At 38.1% G+C, this 16,427-nt stretch overlaps 1 protein-coding gene across 3 annotated transcripts in view; it reads right to left on the bottom strand.

The window, feature by feature from the left end:
• The window catches only part of LOC140477418 (lethal(3)malignant brain tumor-like protein 4), a 293,436-nt gene that overhangs the window by 96,125 nt on the left and 180,884 nt on the right, over window positions 1-16,427 (bottom strand). For all 3 annotated transcript variants that reach the window (XR_011960721.1, XM_072571276.1, XM_072571275.1), the window contains exons 18-19: window positions 8,360-8,530; window positions 4,374-4,571 (exon numbers count right to left, since the gene is read on the bottom strand). Coding sequence is in view for 2 of the 3 variants with exons in the window: in XM_072571276.1 (XP_072427377.1) it covers window positions 4,374-4,571; window positions 8,360-8,530 (369 nt within the window). In the remaining variant the exon portion in view is untranslated. The remainder of the gene's footprint in view (window positions 1-4,373; window positions 4,572-8,359; window positions 8,531-16,427) is intronic.

Genomic DNA, 16,427 nt, shown 5'->3' with positions numbered 1-16,427 from the left:
TTGATGCTCTCCACCCTCTCAACCTCCGCTCTATTGATGTAGATGAGGCCATGCTCTCCACCTTTCTTTCTGAAGTCAATGATTAGTTGTTTAGTTTTGCCTACGCTGAGAGGGAGGTTGTTCTTATTGCACCATGACACCAAAGCTTCTATCTTCCTTCTGCACTTTACTTGTCATTGCTAGATATCCACCCTGCTATGGTGATGTCATCAGCGAACTTGTAGATTGGGTTCATTTAGAATTTGACAACACAGTCCTGGGTGGATATGGAGCACTAGGGGGCTGAGGACACATCCTTGGGGGGCTCCAGTGTTGAGAGTTATTGTGAAGAAGGTGCAATTATCTATCTCCTTATAAGTGTTGAGATTAATAAGGTCTATTCACAATATCATAAATTTTGCATTTGTCAAAGTTCTGAAAAGTGGTCTTTTGGTATTTTCCCTAACCAAACAGTGGATGCCTCATCTGCCTATTAGCAAAGCAGATGTAACCAACCAGAGAGACTTGCATCACTCCAATGCTGAGTCGTAATTAAAGGCAGTGGCAGTGGAACTCTAAGCTCAGGGCCTTCTCACCTTCCTTCTATCAATTGCCATGTCACAGGAAAAAAAAATGTAATGCATATCCCTTTGAATGTTGCATTGAGAATTTTAGTCTTGATTCAGTGAGAATGCCAGCAGCAATTCAAATATTTCTAACACAGGATTAGAAAGAACCAGATGAACAGAAGCAGGGGGTTGAAGTCTGGATGGATGCTATTCTGCTGAGGGAAGGCATTTCACTCCACATCCTCCTCAGCATCACTTTTTCTCTTCTTCCCTCCCAGAGAAGATGGTGAAGGCTGTTTGAAAGCTGCCTTCTGCCAACTATTTACCTTGAGTTATTTACTACTGTCATGGGGTAGCTGAGTGACATGGAAGGCTGCATTTGATCTAGCAGTCCCTGTGCTGTCAGTGGAATTGGGACTCTGCAATTGGGTTTTTGTTGATGATTTAGTGCAACGATCTGAAAGATTTTCAACAGCAGAGGACTATGGATTAAAAATTAGTCATGAAGTACAACCGCAAAGACCTGGCAATACTTTTGCAAGAAAGAAAATAGGGTAGAAATTACAACGTAGTGGACCCATACTTGGAGATAATATAACAGGGGATGGACCGTGTCCTTTCTGGACAAGTACTGGTCACTAGCTCCTCAGCGTTCTCCATTATTGTAGCCTGTTTGAATCCTCACCCTTAAAAATAAGCCCAGACAAACTCATATCTTGTGCATGAGATCCAACCACTTTTACCCTTGAACCTGTTCCCACTGAACTGTTGACGACCAATTTCCTATCCTGGGTCCCGATATCTGCTGATATTGTAAACAGTTCCTGCTCAGGTATTGTCCCACCATCTTGAATCCTATTATGACTTATTCCTCCAAAATAAACCATTAATCCATGCAAACTCCCTACTCCAACTTTTCTCTGCCATTGCAAGTCATTGATTCTATCACTTCCCAAATCCATGTTTGTATTCCCCTGAACTCCATGTTTGCGTCAACCGTCTGATCATTTCCTTGCCACAATGCCTAAATTGCTCTTACCAAAATCACAAATGACATTCAATGTAACCCAAATGAAAGTAAATATTATTTTCTTTCTCGATTGCCTGAGCTTTTGCTAAAGTTGATCTCATCATTCTTCTCCAACATTGTCATCCAACTGAATGGGGATGGCCCCTGCCTAGTGCAACTCTCATCTAATTATTGTTAGACAATCACAACAAAAAGAGCTGTTCTTTGTGCATGCACCTATACCTCTGGTGTTCTCAAAATCTAATGCGAGCCCCCTCCTATTTCCCACACACCATCACTGCACTGACACACACACATGTGCACACACAATCACTGCACTGATACACACACATATGCACACAGAATCACTGCACTAACACACAGATATGCACACACAATCACTGCACTGATTCAGGCATATACACACACAATCAATGCACTGACACACACACACACACATATACAGACACAATCACTTAACTGATACACACACATGATGCACTCAGCATCAACATCTGGAAAACCAACTGCGGATGTAGGAGGATCAGAAACAAAATCAGAAATTGGTGGGAAATCTCAGCCATTTCAGGACTGCTAATTCTGCTTTCTCTTCACAGATGCTGAGTTTTTCCAGCAATTTCAGATTTTGTTTTTTTTTAATATCTGAAAACTTGTCGGTCTGCACCGGTAAGCTGTCAACACACAGCTTTACATTGTCCCCACTTGTTTCGATCGTTTCACTCACTCCAAAATGTCAGAGCATTTATCCAAGGTCCAGAACAAGATGAATAGAAATTGCCTCCAAATAAATAATTGGAGGGCTGAAGCCATTACTTTTAATCCCATCATATATTCAGCTACTAACGCCATTCCCCCACCAGGCAACTGTCTGACACTGAAACAGACTATGTACACCCTTGTCTGGTGCTGCATCTGAATGAGACAATGTCCTGATCACACATCAGCATAATCACTGTAGCTACTCACCTGCTGCTGCAAAGCTCGTCAATGGATTGTTCATCGTTAAAGTTGACTGTTCCAACACTCTCCTGGTCAATCTTCTGTCTTTCACCTTCTAGAAACGTGAGCTTTCTGAACTTCTGCTGCCTGTTTTCTCGCTGACATCATTGAGCTAAACTTAAAACCTGGTTTAAACAATGCCTTGATTTTAAAAATGATTACTCTGATTTTAAAATCCATCTATGGTTTTGTTCCTTCTAGTCTTTGTAACATTCTCCAGTCCCATAATGCTGCAAGATATTGGTGCTCTATTTTAGCCCCCTTGATTATCTGTAATTTAAATCGCTGCTTCTTTGGTGGCTGTGGATTCAGGTGCTTAGACCATAAGCTCTGGAATTTTCTCCTTCAATCTGTCCTACACTCTATTCATCTCTCTTCCTTTAAAACCTTAAAACCTACCTCAAGGACTAAGCTTTTGGTCATCTGTCCTTATATTGTCTTTACAGCCCATGTCCAATTTGGTTTCACATGGGTAATCATGTACCTGTGAATGGCCTTGGGATGTTTTCTTGTGCTAAAGTCACTGTTGCAAATCAAAGTTTTTGCCATCACTCATCACACCACTATGTTAACCCTTAAGTAGCTTGTGAATTTCAAACAGAACTGCACAAATGAAATATAATACTGAGGCTCGTAAGAAGGAATTAGTCATTTGGGCTAATGACTTAGGTCTAGTCAACGACGGTCAGTCTAAATGACACTTGGACCACTGTGGCATTATTTAAAGGAAGACTTGCAAAACGTGCAGATTAATTTCTGAACAAAACTGAAGAAATCTGACAACTATTGAAAGAAAATGCCTTCCATCAGAAGAAGAAAAGAGTTTGGATGGCTACAAACAGGGATTGGAAACATTTTCTGATGTCAAAAGCCAAGAGCAACAATGCTGCCAACAAGATAAAGTAAGTGCACTTTCCCAGAATATCTGAAATGTAGCCACTCAAGATACAAATCCCTAACTCTGTGTGGAGTTTAAGTAAACTAGTTTCCAAATCAAAAATAACGTTGCATCATTAACATAATTGCTTTAGCTTCCAGAAATTATATTTGCTTATGCTTCTAAGTAAATTAATTTCTTAAAAAAACATGTGTTTTCTTGAGTTCACGTCAATGAACAACTGATTTTAACACATCAATGTCATATTTTTCTCACGTACATCTGGGTGGCTGTAATTATTCTGAGAAGCCTTGATGTAAGTGGAATTAAAATGTCGTTTAACATTAATATTTTAATTATATTCAAAGCCTATGAAGAATTATTTTAAAGTTACTGATAGAATATGCAGCACAGTAATTTGAAAAGGCAGCTCAGGAAAATTTCTGGAGCCGTTTATACATGTGTTCCTCAATATTCATCAAATATTGTACTGCAAATCCTACCTGTGGCTACCTTTGATGGTGGGTTCTCTTTGATAAATACAGACATTATTCTGGTGATAATCAGTTTAGCTCAGGTGGCTGGACTGTTGGTTTACAGAGTGGTGTAAGGCCAACACTGTGTGTTCAATTCCCATCACCGGTTTGAGGTTATCATGAAGGACTCTCCTTAGTAACCTGGTGGGCCTCAGGTCAAATCATCACCAGTCGCTTCTCTCCAATAAGAGAGCAGCTCCTATGGTCTAGTAAGTTTATGGCAATACAACAAAATTCTGGTGATCCAAAAGGAATACTGCTGCTTGATTTTTGTTCCAAACAGGCAATCAAAAACCACACAAGTACAACATGCATTAAGTATACTATCTGATTTCTGTTAAAAGACCTTGTTATCTAATAAATTTGTTCATCCATTTGCTCACCGGCCTTGATGTTTTGTCCTTTTCCGCTGAACAAATGAAAATACTGGCTTATTTTCGGAAGGCCCTTCTTCATCCTGTGGTTCAATTTTGATCTTGATCTGTTTTTGATCAGCAAGCGGGCACCCTGAGACTCGATGGTGTGCCGTGTACTTGCCAGTTATGTGACCTGATCCATCACAACCAGGAGTGGGACATTTTCTGGAACATTGGATACAAGAAGAATTAAGAGAGATTTCCAACAGAATGGAGGAAGAGTCTTACAGGACAGGAAGAGGCCATTGTACCTGTGTAAGCTCCTTGAAAAAGCCAACAAATTGATCAGACTATCCCTTTCTTTCTCAACAGCCCTGCAATTTTATCCCCTCCTTCAAGTATTTACCCAATTTAATCTCATAAGTTACTACTGAACCTACTGTCCCTTTGGCACAGAATAGTTTTATCCTAATATATTAGAATGTCTTGCTCAGAAGGGTGAAGTTCAGTGTGCAGCCTTTCATGAAGGTACAATGAGTCAGTAAATGTCACTTTGCTGTTTTAGATCAAAACAAAACCCATATTTTCACTGGGAATGTAAGATCACTGAACATGCCCTTGAACATGCCCTTTAGTTCTGGATGTAGGTTTGCTCACTGAGCTGGAAGGTTCGTTTTCAGCTCAGTGAGCAAACTGACATCCAGAACCTCAACCTGAGCTACAAATCTCCTCAAAACTCAATAATGCTCTTTAGTTTTAAAACAATACAACAGGTAGAGCAGTGATATTTGTAGGGAATTATACTGGAGTCTAGTTGGTGATTTCACCAAAACTAATAGATCATGGAACAACCAGTTTGCACAGTCATGATTCGGTGTTGGTACAAAGTTAAAAATCTCACAACACCAGGTTATAGTCCAATAGATTTATTTGGAAGCACTAGCTTCCTTCCTTCTGAAGGAGCAGCGCTCCAAAAGCTAGTGTTTCCAAATAAACCTGTTGGACTATAACCTGGTATTGTGTGATTTTTAAGTCTGTACAGAGATCTTCAAATATATCATATCACCATATAAAATCCCCTTTGCTTTTATGCTTTCTTGGTTAAAGAGTATCAGACTCCAGAAAGCAAAAAAGCCATTCTGTTTACATACACTTCCTGTCCAAAACGTCTGATTTCCTGTGTTGATACTTTTTGTGTCAAGTTTTCAAAAGGCACCAGTCTAAATGAGCACGTGGGCTTAAACTAGAACACACCGTCAGTAATCTGTTTACTCAAAATCAATACATTAAATCTTCAATGAATCAAACTCATGACCAAAACTCCAAACAAAACCTCCCTTCATGAGCAATGTGCAGTGAGTAGAAGTTAGTTACATAATACAGCTTATCTTCATAAAAATCAATCCCAATCACTTCTGGCAGTGCAATCTACGAACATGCAGCATTCATCACCTGTCTCCTATGTGAGGCACCTTCAATCATGTTGTACAGCATTACCTTTCAGCTAAATGAGATAAAATTCAGCATAGATACAACAGATGAAAAATGGACATTCATGTAGCATTGTAGTCCATCAACAAAAGCAGAGTGTATTCCATCAGTCTCGTTAATCAGATATTGATAGTGGGAGGGATAATGGGTGTTTCATCTTCCCCAACATTAACTCAGCCAGTCACAGTCTGAAAGGTTTAGAGAGTATAGAATTCTTAAGATGCATACAGGAATGCCAGATGGAAGGCTGTTCAAGAAGGGGACGTTGGACATGGACTTAATTTTAGGTAATAAAGTCGGGCAAGTGTTTGAAATATCACTGGGGAGGATTTTGCAGACAGCGATCATAAATTGGTTAGATTCAAGATTGTTATGGAAAATAACAAGGATGGGTCTTGGTAGATCAAAGTTCTAAATGGAGTGGGTGGCTGATTTTAATACATCAGATACTATTTGGCTAAAGTGCTCTGACCGCAGAAACTTTGAAGTAGATCTGTGTCAGAACAATGGAATGTACTCAAGAAGGCATAGAACAAACATGTTCTAATAAAGATAGAGGGTGGGACCAATAAACCCAGTGAACCCTAGATATCGTGGGATATACAGGATTGAATAAAGAGAAAAAAGGAGACTAATGACAAACATTGAAGTCTGAAAACAGCAGAAGCTCTAGAGCAGTGCAAAACGTGCAAGGGGAAAATTGGAAAGGAATTTCAGAGACCAAAATGTGGGGCATGAAAGAATAATGGCGAATAAAATAAAGGAAAATGCTCAATTATTTTATAAGTATCTTAAAGGTGAAATAATTACAAGGGAAAGAGTAGCGTCCATTAAGGAACACAGTGATCATTTGGGCATGGAACCAGAAGACATGGGTCAGGTTCTAAATGAATACTTTGTGTCAGTGTTCGTGAGTGAGATGAATGCTGTGCATACAGAAATCAGACCGAAGCACTTTGATATGACTGAAGTAGTTAGCATAGATGGAGAGAAGGGTCTGATTGGTCTGACAGGCAATAAAGTAGATGAATCTCCAGGGCCAGATGAAAGGTATCCCAGGCTGTTGAACGAAGCAAGGGAGGAAATAGCAGTGATGCTGGCAATAATTTTCAATTCCTCTCTGGTCAAACAAGGAGTTGCAAAACAGCCAAAGTGGTACAGGCAGTCCCGAATATCTGACTTATGAACGTTGCAGTACATTAACATTGATTTTAAAGGTTCAAATGCCACTTCCTCATATGTATGAATTGCTATTTAATCTTGTGCTGCACGGTGAACCGATTTATGTATAAATTGACTTGTGAATGGACTCAAGAATGGAAACCTACTTGTAACCAGGGTTTGCCTGTACCATTATTCCAGAAAGCAGTAGGAGATGATCAGTGGAACTACAGGTTGGTCAACCTAAGCTCATTGTTAGGAAACAACTGGAAGCAATGCTGAGGGTTATAATTAATCTGCAACTGGAAAAGGGATTAATCAATAGTCAGCATGCATAGCTGTGTTAAAAGAACACCATTTCTGACCAATTTGATTGAAGTTATTGAAGAGATAACTAGGCATGTAGACAATGCCAACGCATTTGACATTGGCATCTTGGATTTTAGCAAAGCTTTTCATGACAACATAGTGAATTTAAGAGGCCATGGAATCCAAAGAAATTTGTCTCATTGGATCCAGAATTGGCTGAGTGCCAGGGAGCAGAGGACGATGGTCAAGAGATGCTTTTGTGACTAGACGTCTGTGTTCAATGGGATTCCACAGGGATTAGTGTCAGTGGCCATATAGGTTGTGATACATGTATAAATATATATACATAAAAATGACTTAGACTTGAATGTAGGAGAATTGATTGGCAAGTTCACAGATCATATGAAAATTGGAGGGTTGTATCACATAGAAGAACAATGGTAGTAGATAAATGGGAATATCTCCACCTCGAAGTTCTCTTCCAATGTCACACATCACAATGAGTTATATCATCACTAGCAAAAGGTCAACATCTTGGAGTTCCCTACCTAACATCACTGAGGAAACATCTTTGTCACACACAGGACGATAACCACCATCTTCTTAAGGATAAGTACAGCCAGTAATAAATGTTGCCTTTGTCAGTAACACTTACATCCTGTGAATGACCTTTTTTTTCTAAAATAAGCAAGTTTGAGTCTTGCTAAGAACCTCAGATGTCAGGATTACACAACTGCACACATTTCTGTTAATCTATGTAAGCAGCTTTCAAAAGCCTTAACTACAGCAATGAAGTGACAGGTGATTTATCATGTATTATCCTTACTGCAAAAATAACACACAAATACATCCGTCAGAAGATGGAACATAAAGACACAACAGTTAATTATTACTGCCTTTACAATGACATAAAACAAACATCTGAGTCATGTTGTTTTTGCAACATGTAACTCCAAATGAAATACTGGATCCTTTTACAGAAAGTTACACTAAAATATGTATGTCCAGAATACTGTTCAATTTGTTTGGAATAACCTGAAAAGATCATTTACCTTGCTTCATTTACACACTCCTCTGGCTTGCCACTTGAATGGTTACTATCCAAACGTTTAGTTCTTGAAACAAGAGGTATTGGCACCAGGGTCATCTGTTTCTCTCCTCCAAGTCTGTCTTGAATCGACTCTTTCTTCAGGTTGAGTTCCGAATAGGGGCAGCCAAAAGCACTAATTTCATGAGAGAACAGAGAATATTGTGTTACTTTTAAAAAAATTTAACATGGTAAATAGTCTCTCTACCTAACATCACTGAGGAAGCACCTTCACTGATAATTGCATATCTTTCCTAATCTACCTGATCAGAGATGTTATGACACAATTCTGGAGCAAATGGGACTTGAATGTGGACGCCCCTGGCTCAGGGGTAGGGACACTGCCACTGTGTCAAAGAACCGTCTGATAATTGTACATTTTATTTTGAGGTGACAGAAGATGTAGGATGAATTGAATAGAATGCACAAAGACTCTGATATTTTTCCCAATCAGCCTGTTCAGAGAGGTGAGTACACTCCACTGGAGTAGATGGGACTTGATCCTGGGTCTCCTGGCTCAAAGATAGGGACACTACCACTGAACCACAAAGTGCCCCCCGACTCAGAGATCAACTGGATGCTAATTGCATTCAGATGGAGAATATTCACAGAGGTTCTCATGTTAAAAGTGTGAATCTTTAAAAATAATAATGTGTAACTCAGTCAGGAGTAAGATTGTGTATTCTGTTCTCCACATGGAATTTGAAGTTTTAAAAGACATCAGATACCTTAACCTTACACCTCCTTCAAAAGTGAAAAACAATTCCTACGGCATGATGCACATGAACAGACTATTACAACAAAATCCATAACAGGAGAAACAGTTTATCCATCAAACCAAATCATCAATTGAATCGGGTCTAATCAGGCCAAGACTGATCTGAAACATATTGCTTTCAATTATCTAAGTCCAAACCAAAAGATAATAGTTTTTTCAATGAACTAATAGATTACCTGTGTGCTCATCGATCTTAACTGAGCATTTTTGTTGACAATTCTCAGCATTCATTTTCTCATTGTTATTTCCTCTCATTACCCTTGGCAACAGAATGACCAAACAAATGATAAATTCTGAAAATTCATTTTGGTACTTAACTCTTTTTTGAAAGCTGTTAAAAACCTGAAGGGTCACCATCTTCTCAAATTTATTTCCTTGAGTCAACTTCACAGTGGACACAAAATTCCATCTGGAGCTACCTCTCAATCCTGATATTATAGGGCTTTGAGATCTTATGTTTTAAATCAGTGGCAAAAATATTTCTGATAATATATTGTCTCCTTCACCGTCCACATCCCTCCAATACTCCAGCCCTCAACTTTATCCAACTTCTGTCCAGTTACCATACCATCCACTATCAACATCTGTGGGGTTACCATTGACCAGATACTCATCCGGATTTGCTACATAAATTCAGTGACTACAAGAGCAGGTCTTAAACCAATACACATACATGCAGAAAGACAGAGACAAACTAAAAAAGACAGTTGTTATGGGTGTACAAAAAAAAAAGGGAATCCAGTTCAAAAGCACTGGTCCACAGGATTCAATGATGTGTCCTTTTGATTCTTCCAAATTCTTCTGATCTTCTTTGTTATAATTGCCCCCAATTCTCCACTGAATACATAGAGTGATTGGTACATGAATTGTTCAGTCTATCAGTCACTGTCTAGAGGCAGCAGCTAATAGGTAGGTGGTGTGTAAGAAAGCTAGTAATCTCCCAATTCTTTGCTTCTCAGCAAGGAGAAAGACTCCTGATGCCATTTCTTTCTTCACACACTGGCAGTCCACCTGCCCGGGAGTCAATCAAAGAATTGTTGCCATGCTAAGCACTCCTGACCCACACAACTCTCCTGATTGAAAAACCAACTGACGGGCAGTAACTGGACAGCAACTGCGCAGTAATTGCCCAAAATGTGAAGAGTCGTCCAGTAATTCTCTGCCACTGCTAAACAATGTAACCATAACCCACGAATTTCAGTGACTTGTTTTAAACCTGCAACATCTTCCAGAACTTACTCGGTTTAAAGATTCATCCATTTTCCCTTTTGGTCCAAAATCCAAAACTTAGGAAAAACAAAACAAACGTAGGTTTTAAATTTGAAAACAAAAACAAGGGAAGGTGAGAGGAAATACTTTTCAGCCATCTGAACACACTCAGCAGTCCATCCACCAAAGTTGATTTTTCAGAAGTTATACCGAAATGCCTCCAAATTTGTTTTAAGAAAGGACACAAGCATTTACTCAACACTTATTGCATAGAATCCAGGGAATGCCATGGACGTATCACTGACAGAACTTTTCTCACATTCATCATGTGTTGTTGATACACAGTAAAGGTCTGACAGCAAGCAAAACATTAGGATTTTTATTGACTTGAGGAGACTTTGGTGACAAACACTTGCTCCCATTGTTTGCAAAGGCTGAACTGATGTAGGTGATCCATGTTAGATCTATTTATCAACGGTAGCATTTTGTGAGAGGTGGCTACTAAGGTATAGGAAGCGTAGAGCTTGTTTCAGAGTCTCTCCTTGCTCTTGTATGGAAGGTGAAATATTTGGCTGAGCAGATTAATTTGAGTTTAGCAACATTGAAGGTCAGACTGAAAATGCATTGCTGGAAAATGTGATGTAGAGTGGGCAACAATATGATCTGCAAACTATAGTTTATGTATCTCTATTGTGATCAGTTTTGTTTTTAGCAAGGAGGCAGTCAAGTTTTCCATCTTGATAACATGTAATACTGACACCAGGGGATAGTTGATGAGGTGAATAACCACTGTTAAAGAAACATAGGAAAAGCTTTTCACGACTGCTTCACTGTTCAAAATCAAGGCCGACAATCTTCCTAAAAGCCATACTTACATCCCTGATGCCATTCATAACTAGAATTGTTTCTCCTTGTTTTCTTGAACAATGGGGTTACATTTGCATTACCTTTCTATTTGCAGGCACTGTTACAGAATTAACAGAATTTTGATGATGATAACCAATATATCCATGATCTCTGTACCTATCCCTTTCAACACACTAGGGTGAAGATCACCAGGTCCTAACAATTTGTCAACTCTTAGTCCCAAACTAGTTCATATTTTGAATAAATACTGATTTCTATCAGTTCTTCACTCTCTCCAGAGGCTTATCTCAATGATTTCGGAGATACTTTTCCTCCATAAACACAGACATAAAATACTTACTTAGCTCCTCTGCAATTTCTCTATTTTCCATAATGAATTCTCTTGGCCCTGCCTGCAATGGATCCAGATTTTATTTGCTAATCTTTTCTTTTTTTCATATCTGTAGAAAAGTTTACAACCCATTTTGTTTGTTTTTAGTTTACATTTATTTTCTATTCTCACTTTTTTAAAATTAATTTCTTGTTCATCTTTTGCTAAAAATCTCCCAACCCTTGGGCTTACAATGTTTTTGCAAACTTTATATGCCTCTTCCTTTGATCTAACACTATCTTTAACTGCCCTTGCTAGTCACAGCTCTCACATTTTCCCTGTTCAGTAGTTTTGCCTTGAAGGAATGCAAGTTCTTTTGAAAACCAAGCATTAATTCTTTAAATCCCAGCCATTGACTATCCACAACATACTTTCTCATTCCACAACAGCCAGCCTCTTACTCATAAATCTAAACAATGACAATTATGAAGGTACAACACTAGATTCAGAATGAACTCCATCTTTTACAAACTTAATGGAAAAGTTTATCATTTTATGGTACTTTTGCTCTAAACATTATTTTATGGCTTAATGAGCCCTTTGTCACTGCCTCATAATAGATCTAAATAAAATAGCCTGTACATCAATAGATTCCTCAAAATATTTCTCCAGGAAAATTTCTCTCCAAAACATGGGTGGTTATTATTTCAGTCTATATACACATTGAAGTCATCCGTAATTACTGCAGTATTGGTACATACTCATCTAATTTCTTGATTAATACCATGTCCTACTTTATTACATCTGGTTGGTAGTTTATAAGCCATATTCAACAATAACTGTTGTCCCTTGCTGCTTTTTTCTCGCTCCACCCAGATTCTATCTCCTGAACTTTGGCCCAGAGAGCCTCCTTCATTAATGCACTGCTCTCATCCACCATCATAAGGAGTTTAGCTTAAAAGTTCGAGACATTTTGAAGAAAGGTCATGAGACTTGAAATGCTACCACTGCTTTCTCTCCACAGGCGCTGCTCGACCCACTGAGTTTCATCCCAGCAACCTCTTTTTTTTGTCCGCCTTGCTCGTACATCATTACCTGTAGCTGCGCACATTGGAAATTGAGGCAAGTATTCTGCATGACTTTCCAACTATTCATTTTCTCTCGTGAGGAATTCTTGTGAAGCAGAGCCAAATTTCTGATAATGTACCGCTGTTTGGAAATGTTTCCAACTTGAAGTGTGAAGGTCGAAGATCATCCCTTTTGTACTTTCAATCAATAACCAGACAGTCAGAGAATATGCTCATGGTATGCCACTGTATTTAGTCAGATTCAGTTTACATGAAAAAAGAAACAAGTAGAAAGCACTGAACCCTTTGTTCATGTCTGTGATACTAAATGCCCAAGATCAAACACAAAAAAACAAATCAGGAAAAGACCTTTCAAAGCTACATTGAGAGATTCGCATTCATTTAACCTCAGGTCAAGCTGGTGTCAGCTAGTTTGAATTTTTAAAGTACTTATGGAAATAAACTGCACTCTGAAGTAAGTTTGTCAAAGAGACACACTGATCCATCATACACAGCTTGAGGAAAGGGAAGTTTAGAAGATCTGAAAGCATAAAGGGAATGTACAATCTGCCATGAAGACTGTTCTAGACAGTGGCTCAGAACTAGACTTAGCCATAGAAGTAAGGCAGGCCAAAATTTCATGTTGAAGCACGGTCTAATAATGGAAGCTGAGACATGTCATAAAAGACATGAATGCAGCGAGCTCCGTGACCCACTTAATGATGATCATGCACACCACTGCCCTCAACGTTACAGTATTTCCAGCATGCATCATGTATGCAAGCCAGTGCCTTTGCTTTTCAGATACTTTACAATTTATTCAAAATAAAAATATCCCAAGTATAACAAAAAGAATCAATCTTATTGTTTTGTAATTGTAACAGGTGCATGTACCTAGCTTTTCTTATCTGCACTTTGTCATTAAGATTATTGTTTTAAGGAAGATGATTTTTGCTGGTTAGTTACAGATCAGGATAACTCAAAGGAATTTTCCTACCAGCATTAGTTACTTCAATTTACCTTCTGCAAATGTAAGGAGTTTGTATATCATAAAACTCCAGAAACCGCATTTAGATCCATGTCTTCGCATTTGGTATAAAGCAACATAAGCAACCATTTAAGAGATCAGTTTGCAGCAGCTACATTCGGAAACAGCTGATTTTTTTTTGTCTTCAAAACAACAATCTATTTAATTTTAAGTCATTCAGACAGTACAATAATATGACTTCGTACGAACAGTTCTTCAATTTAAATGTTACTAAATTCCGCTGTGAAACAGTTAAGTAAATGTTAAAATATGATCAATGTCTTTTCAACTTTGTGCATCAAAGAATTTAATTGTATGAGAAAAAATCTACCATGGCCTACTTTAATCATTATCACTAAAGCTGAAAAATCTGACCTATCATGCACAACATAAATTGACAATGGTGTAGCTCAAAGAAATGATCACAATCTATATTTCAAAGGCTCATTCAAACCTTCAGAAGATTAAACTGTAACGTGAAATCCATTTCATATTGGATTGAAAGGATAGCAACAGTTGCAGCAGAGCTAAAGATATACAGTTAAGGGAAAACCAGTATTTAATCTACAGCCCCATTGCTGAGCTTTTTTACCTGATTCTACATTTCTTTCAATGGTGTTCTACCTTAAAATGGTTTGCATTGCCAAAGCTAATTTCTAACATAGTCAAACATTTCAAGGTATTCTGCAAAAGGCATTTTTTTCAGGTTGACATTGAGCAAAATGCTGACATTATGCCCAGTCACACTGCAAGTAAGTTTGAAGGAATATTCTAAAGGAGACAGAAGTTGAGATATGGATTTTGTGGAATATAGTTTTGAACTACTCACGAAGCTCAACGTTTGTAGGATCAGCACACAACGGGTTAAAACAGCATTTGGCTTGGCTGAACAGGGATGCTTTGTGAAGCTTAATGCAAGGATGAAGACCTGGAGGAATATGTGAAGGTCAAATGTGTTGACAATCAAGAGATGCTGTTCTGATCATTGTGTGTGTATTAATAAATTTATTGAAGACTTAAATGGACCATATCACCATGGTAACAGGTTGGGAGTGGTTGAGACTGACTATCACTTTTTGGCTCTATATTAATCAGCATCACTTTTACATCTTTTTTTCCATGATCATTTATTCATAGTATGTATGAGCTGCTGAGATCAAAGGAATTTGAAAAGTTCTGAGTAAACCACTGTATGTAACAATTATGGTGAAATTATAAGTACTATATGTATCTGAGGTATTACAGTGAATAATATAAAATGTTCTCATTGTGCAAGAATCATATGGCATGATTTGAGTGCATATTAATATTACAAGAGGTAAGATGAGCTCTTCAAAGACATTATTCTGTGATATTAACATCTGATGTGTACATACTCTGGTATTTGAAATATCAAAATTAAATTGAACAGGAGAATAGTCTCAACGGAGCATGGAGATGAGAGCATTGGGCCCTTGATCCTCATGAAGTCGTCTTCAGCCCCTTCCCAACTGATTATTGACTTCTGTCCAGGAAGATTGGAGCATCTAATCAATGATTCCAACCTGACACAACCAGAATGGCTAACAACTAATTTCCACTGTTGCTGAAAAATTATATTATTGTGAGATGACATAAACTGAATTTCAGAGAAAAAGCTGTCAATGTTATATTATAATAAAGAGCACCATGAGTTTTCAGAAACGTGACAACGCAACTACTAAAAACTACCAATTGGCTAGATATTCCAGTAAGCAACACTCAACTATAGGATGACTAGTTTTAGAAAGTACCATATCCTAGAAAAGAAAAACCTTCGTTGTGATCCAACTTTGTTGGAGGGTTACACACCATACTACTGATGGGATATAATTTACAATACTTACTTATGTTACAATCATGAATAGGCCGAGAAATTATATTAATGATGACTTAATTGCAATCTACCATCATTTATTCACAGATGCAAGTCTTAGAATCTACAAGAAAATTGTACAGCTTTTTGAAAATGGGAAATAAAATTGCGAATGAGAACTTTATGACAATATCATGATGCCTATAACCAACAGGAGACAATACTGTCAAATACTTAAAGATCAAGTTTCAATCTTATTATATTTGACAGCACAAACAGAATTCCTTTATCCTCTTTGAATTTTGGGAAAACGCATTCAAAATTGGATACGTTGGCAGAGTGAGGTGGAAATCACTTATAATCTGTTTAATAAGAAGCTTGCGAAAAGTATCTTCACTTTCTGGAGGTCCATGGTTTCCAAAAAATTAGTCCTTGGGCTAATAGGTGTTGACATTTACATAATCTATCACATAAAGCAGAGATATCACTTTGGAAATCACATTAGCGATATTAAAAGGGGCAGAGGCAATGGCATAGACTGGACTGGTAATCAGAGACCCAGGCTGGTGCTCTGTGGGGAGATTCCACCATTGCATTCAATTCATAAACCAGAAATAATCTCAGTACTGATAACAGAAAACTACTTGTTTTAAAAATAGATGAATGCCCATTAAGGAAGGAAATCTGTGTTCGCTACATGGTCTGGTCAACATGTGACTCCAGACTCAGTAATGCGGTTAGCTCTGAAATGATCTAGCAAACACAATTTGGGATGGTCAACAAATGGGGGTCCCCTCAGCAATGCTCTCATATCCCATGCATGAATAGAAAAGGGCAGCACTTTCCCAATTTGTTGAAATTTGTTACCAAATTTTGAAAAGTTGCCACCTCCTCTTACACTTCTCAAACAATTAATCTACATGTAACACCTCATTTTAGAG

This window comes from Chiloscyllium punctatum, chromosome 5, assembly GCF_047496795.1.
Source record: "Chiloscyllium punctatum isolate Juve2018m chromosome 5, sChiPun1.3, whole genome shotgun sequence".
Classification (NCBI taxonomy): Eukaryota; Metazoa; Chordata; class Chondrichthyes; order Orectolobiformes; family Hemiscylliidae; genus Chiloscyllium; species Chiloscyllium punctatum.
The sequence above is the reverse complement of the archived record's forward strand: the minus strand, read 5'-3'. Positions and strand labels throughout refer to the sequence as shown.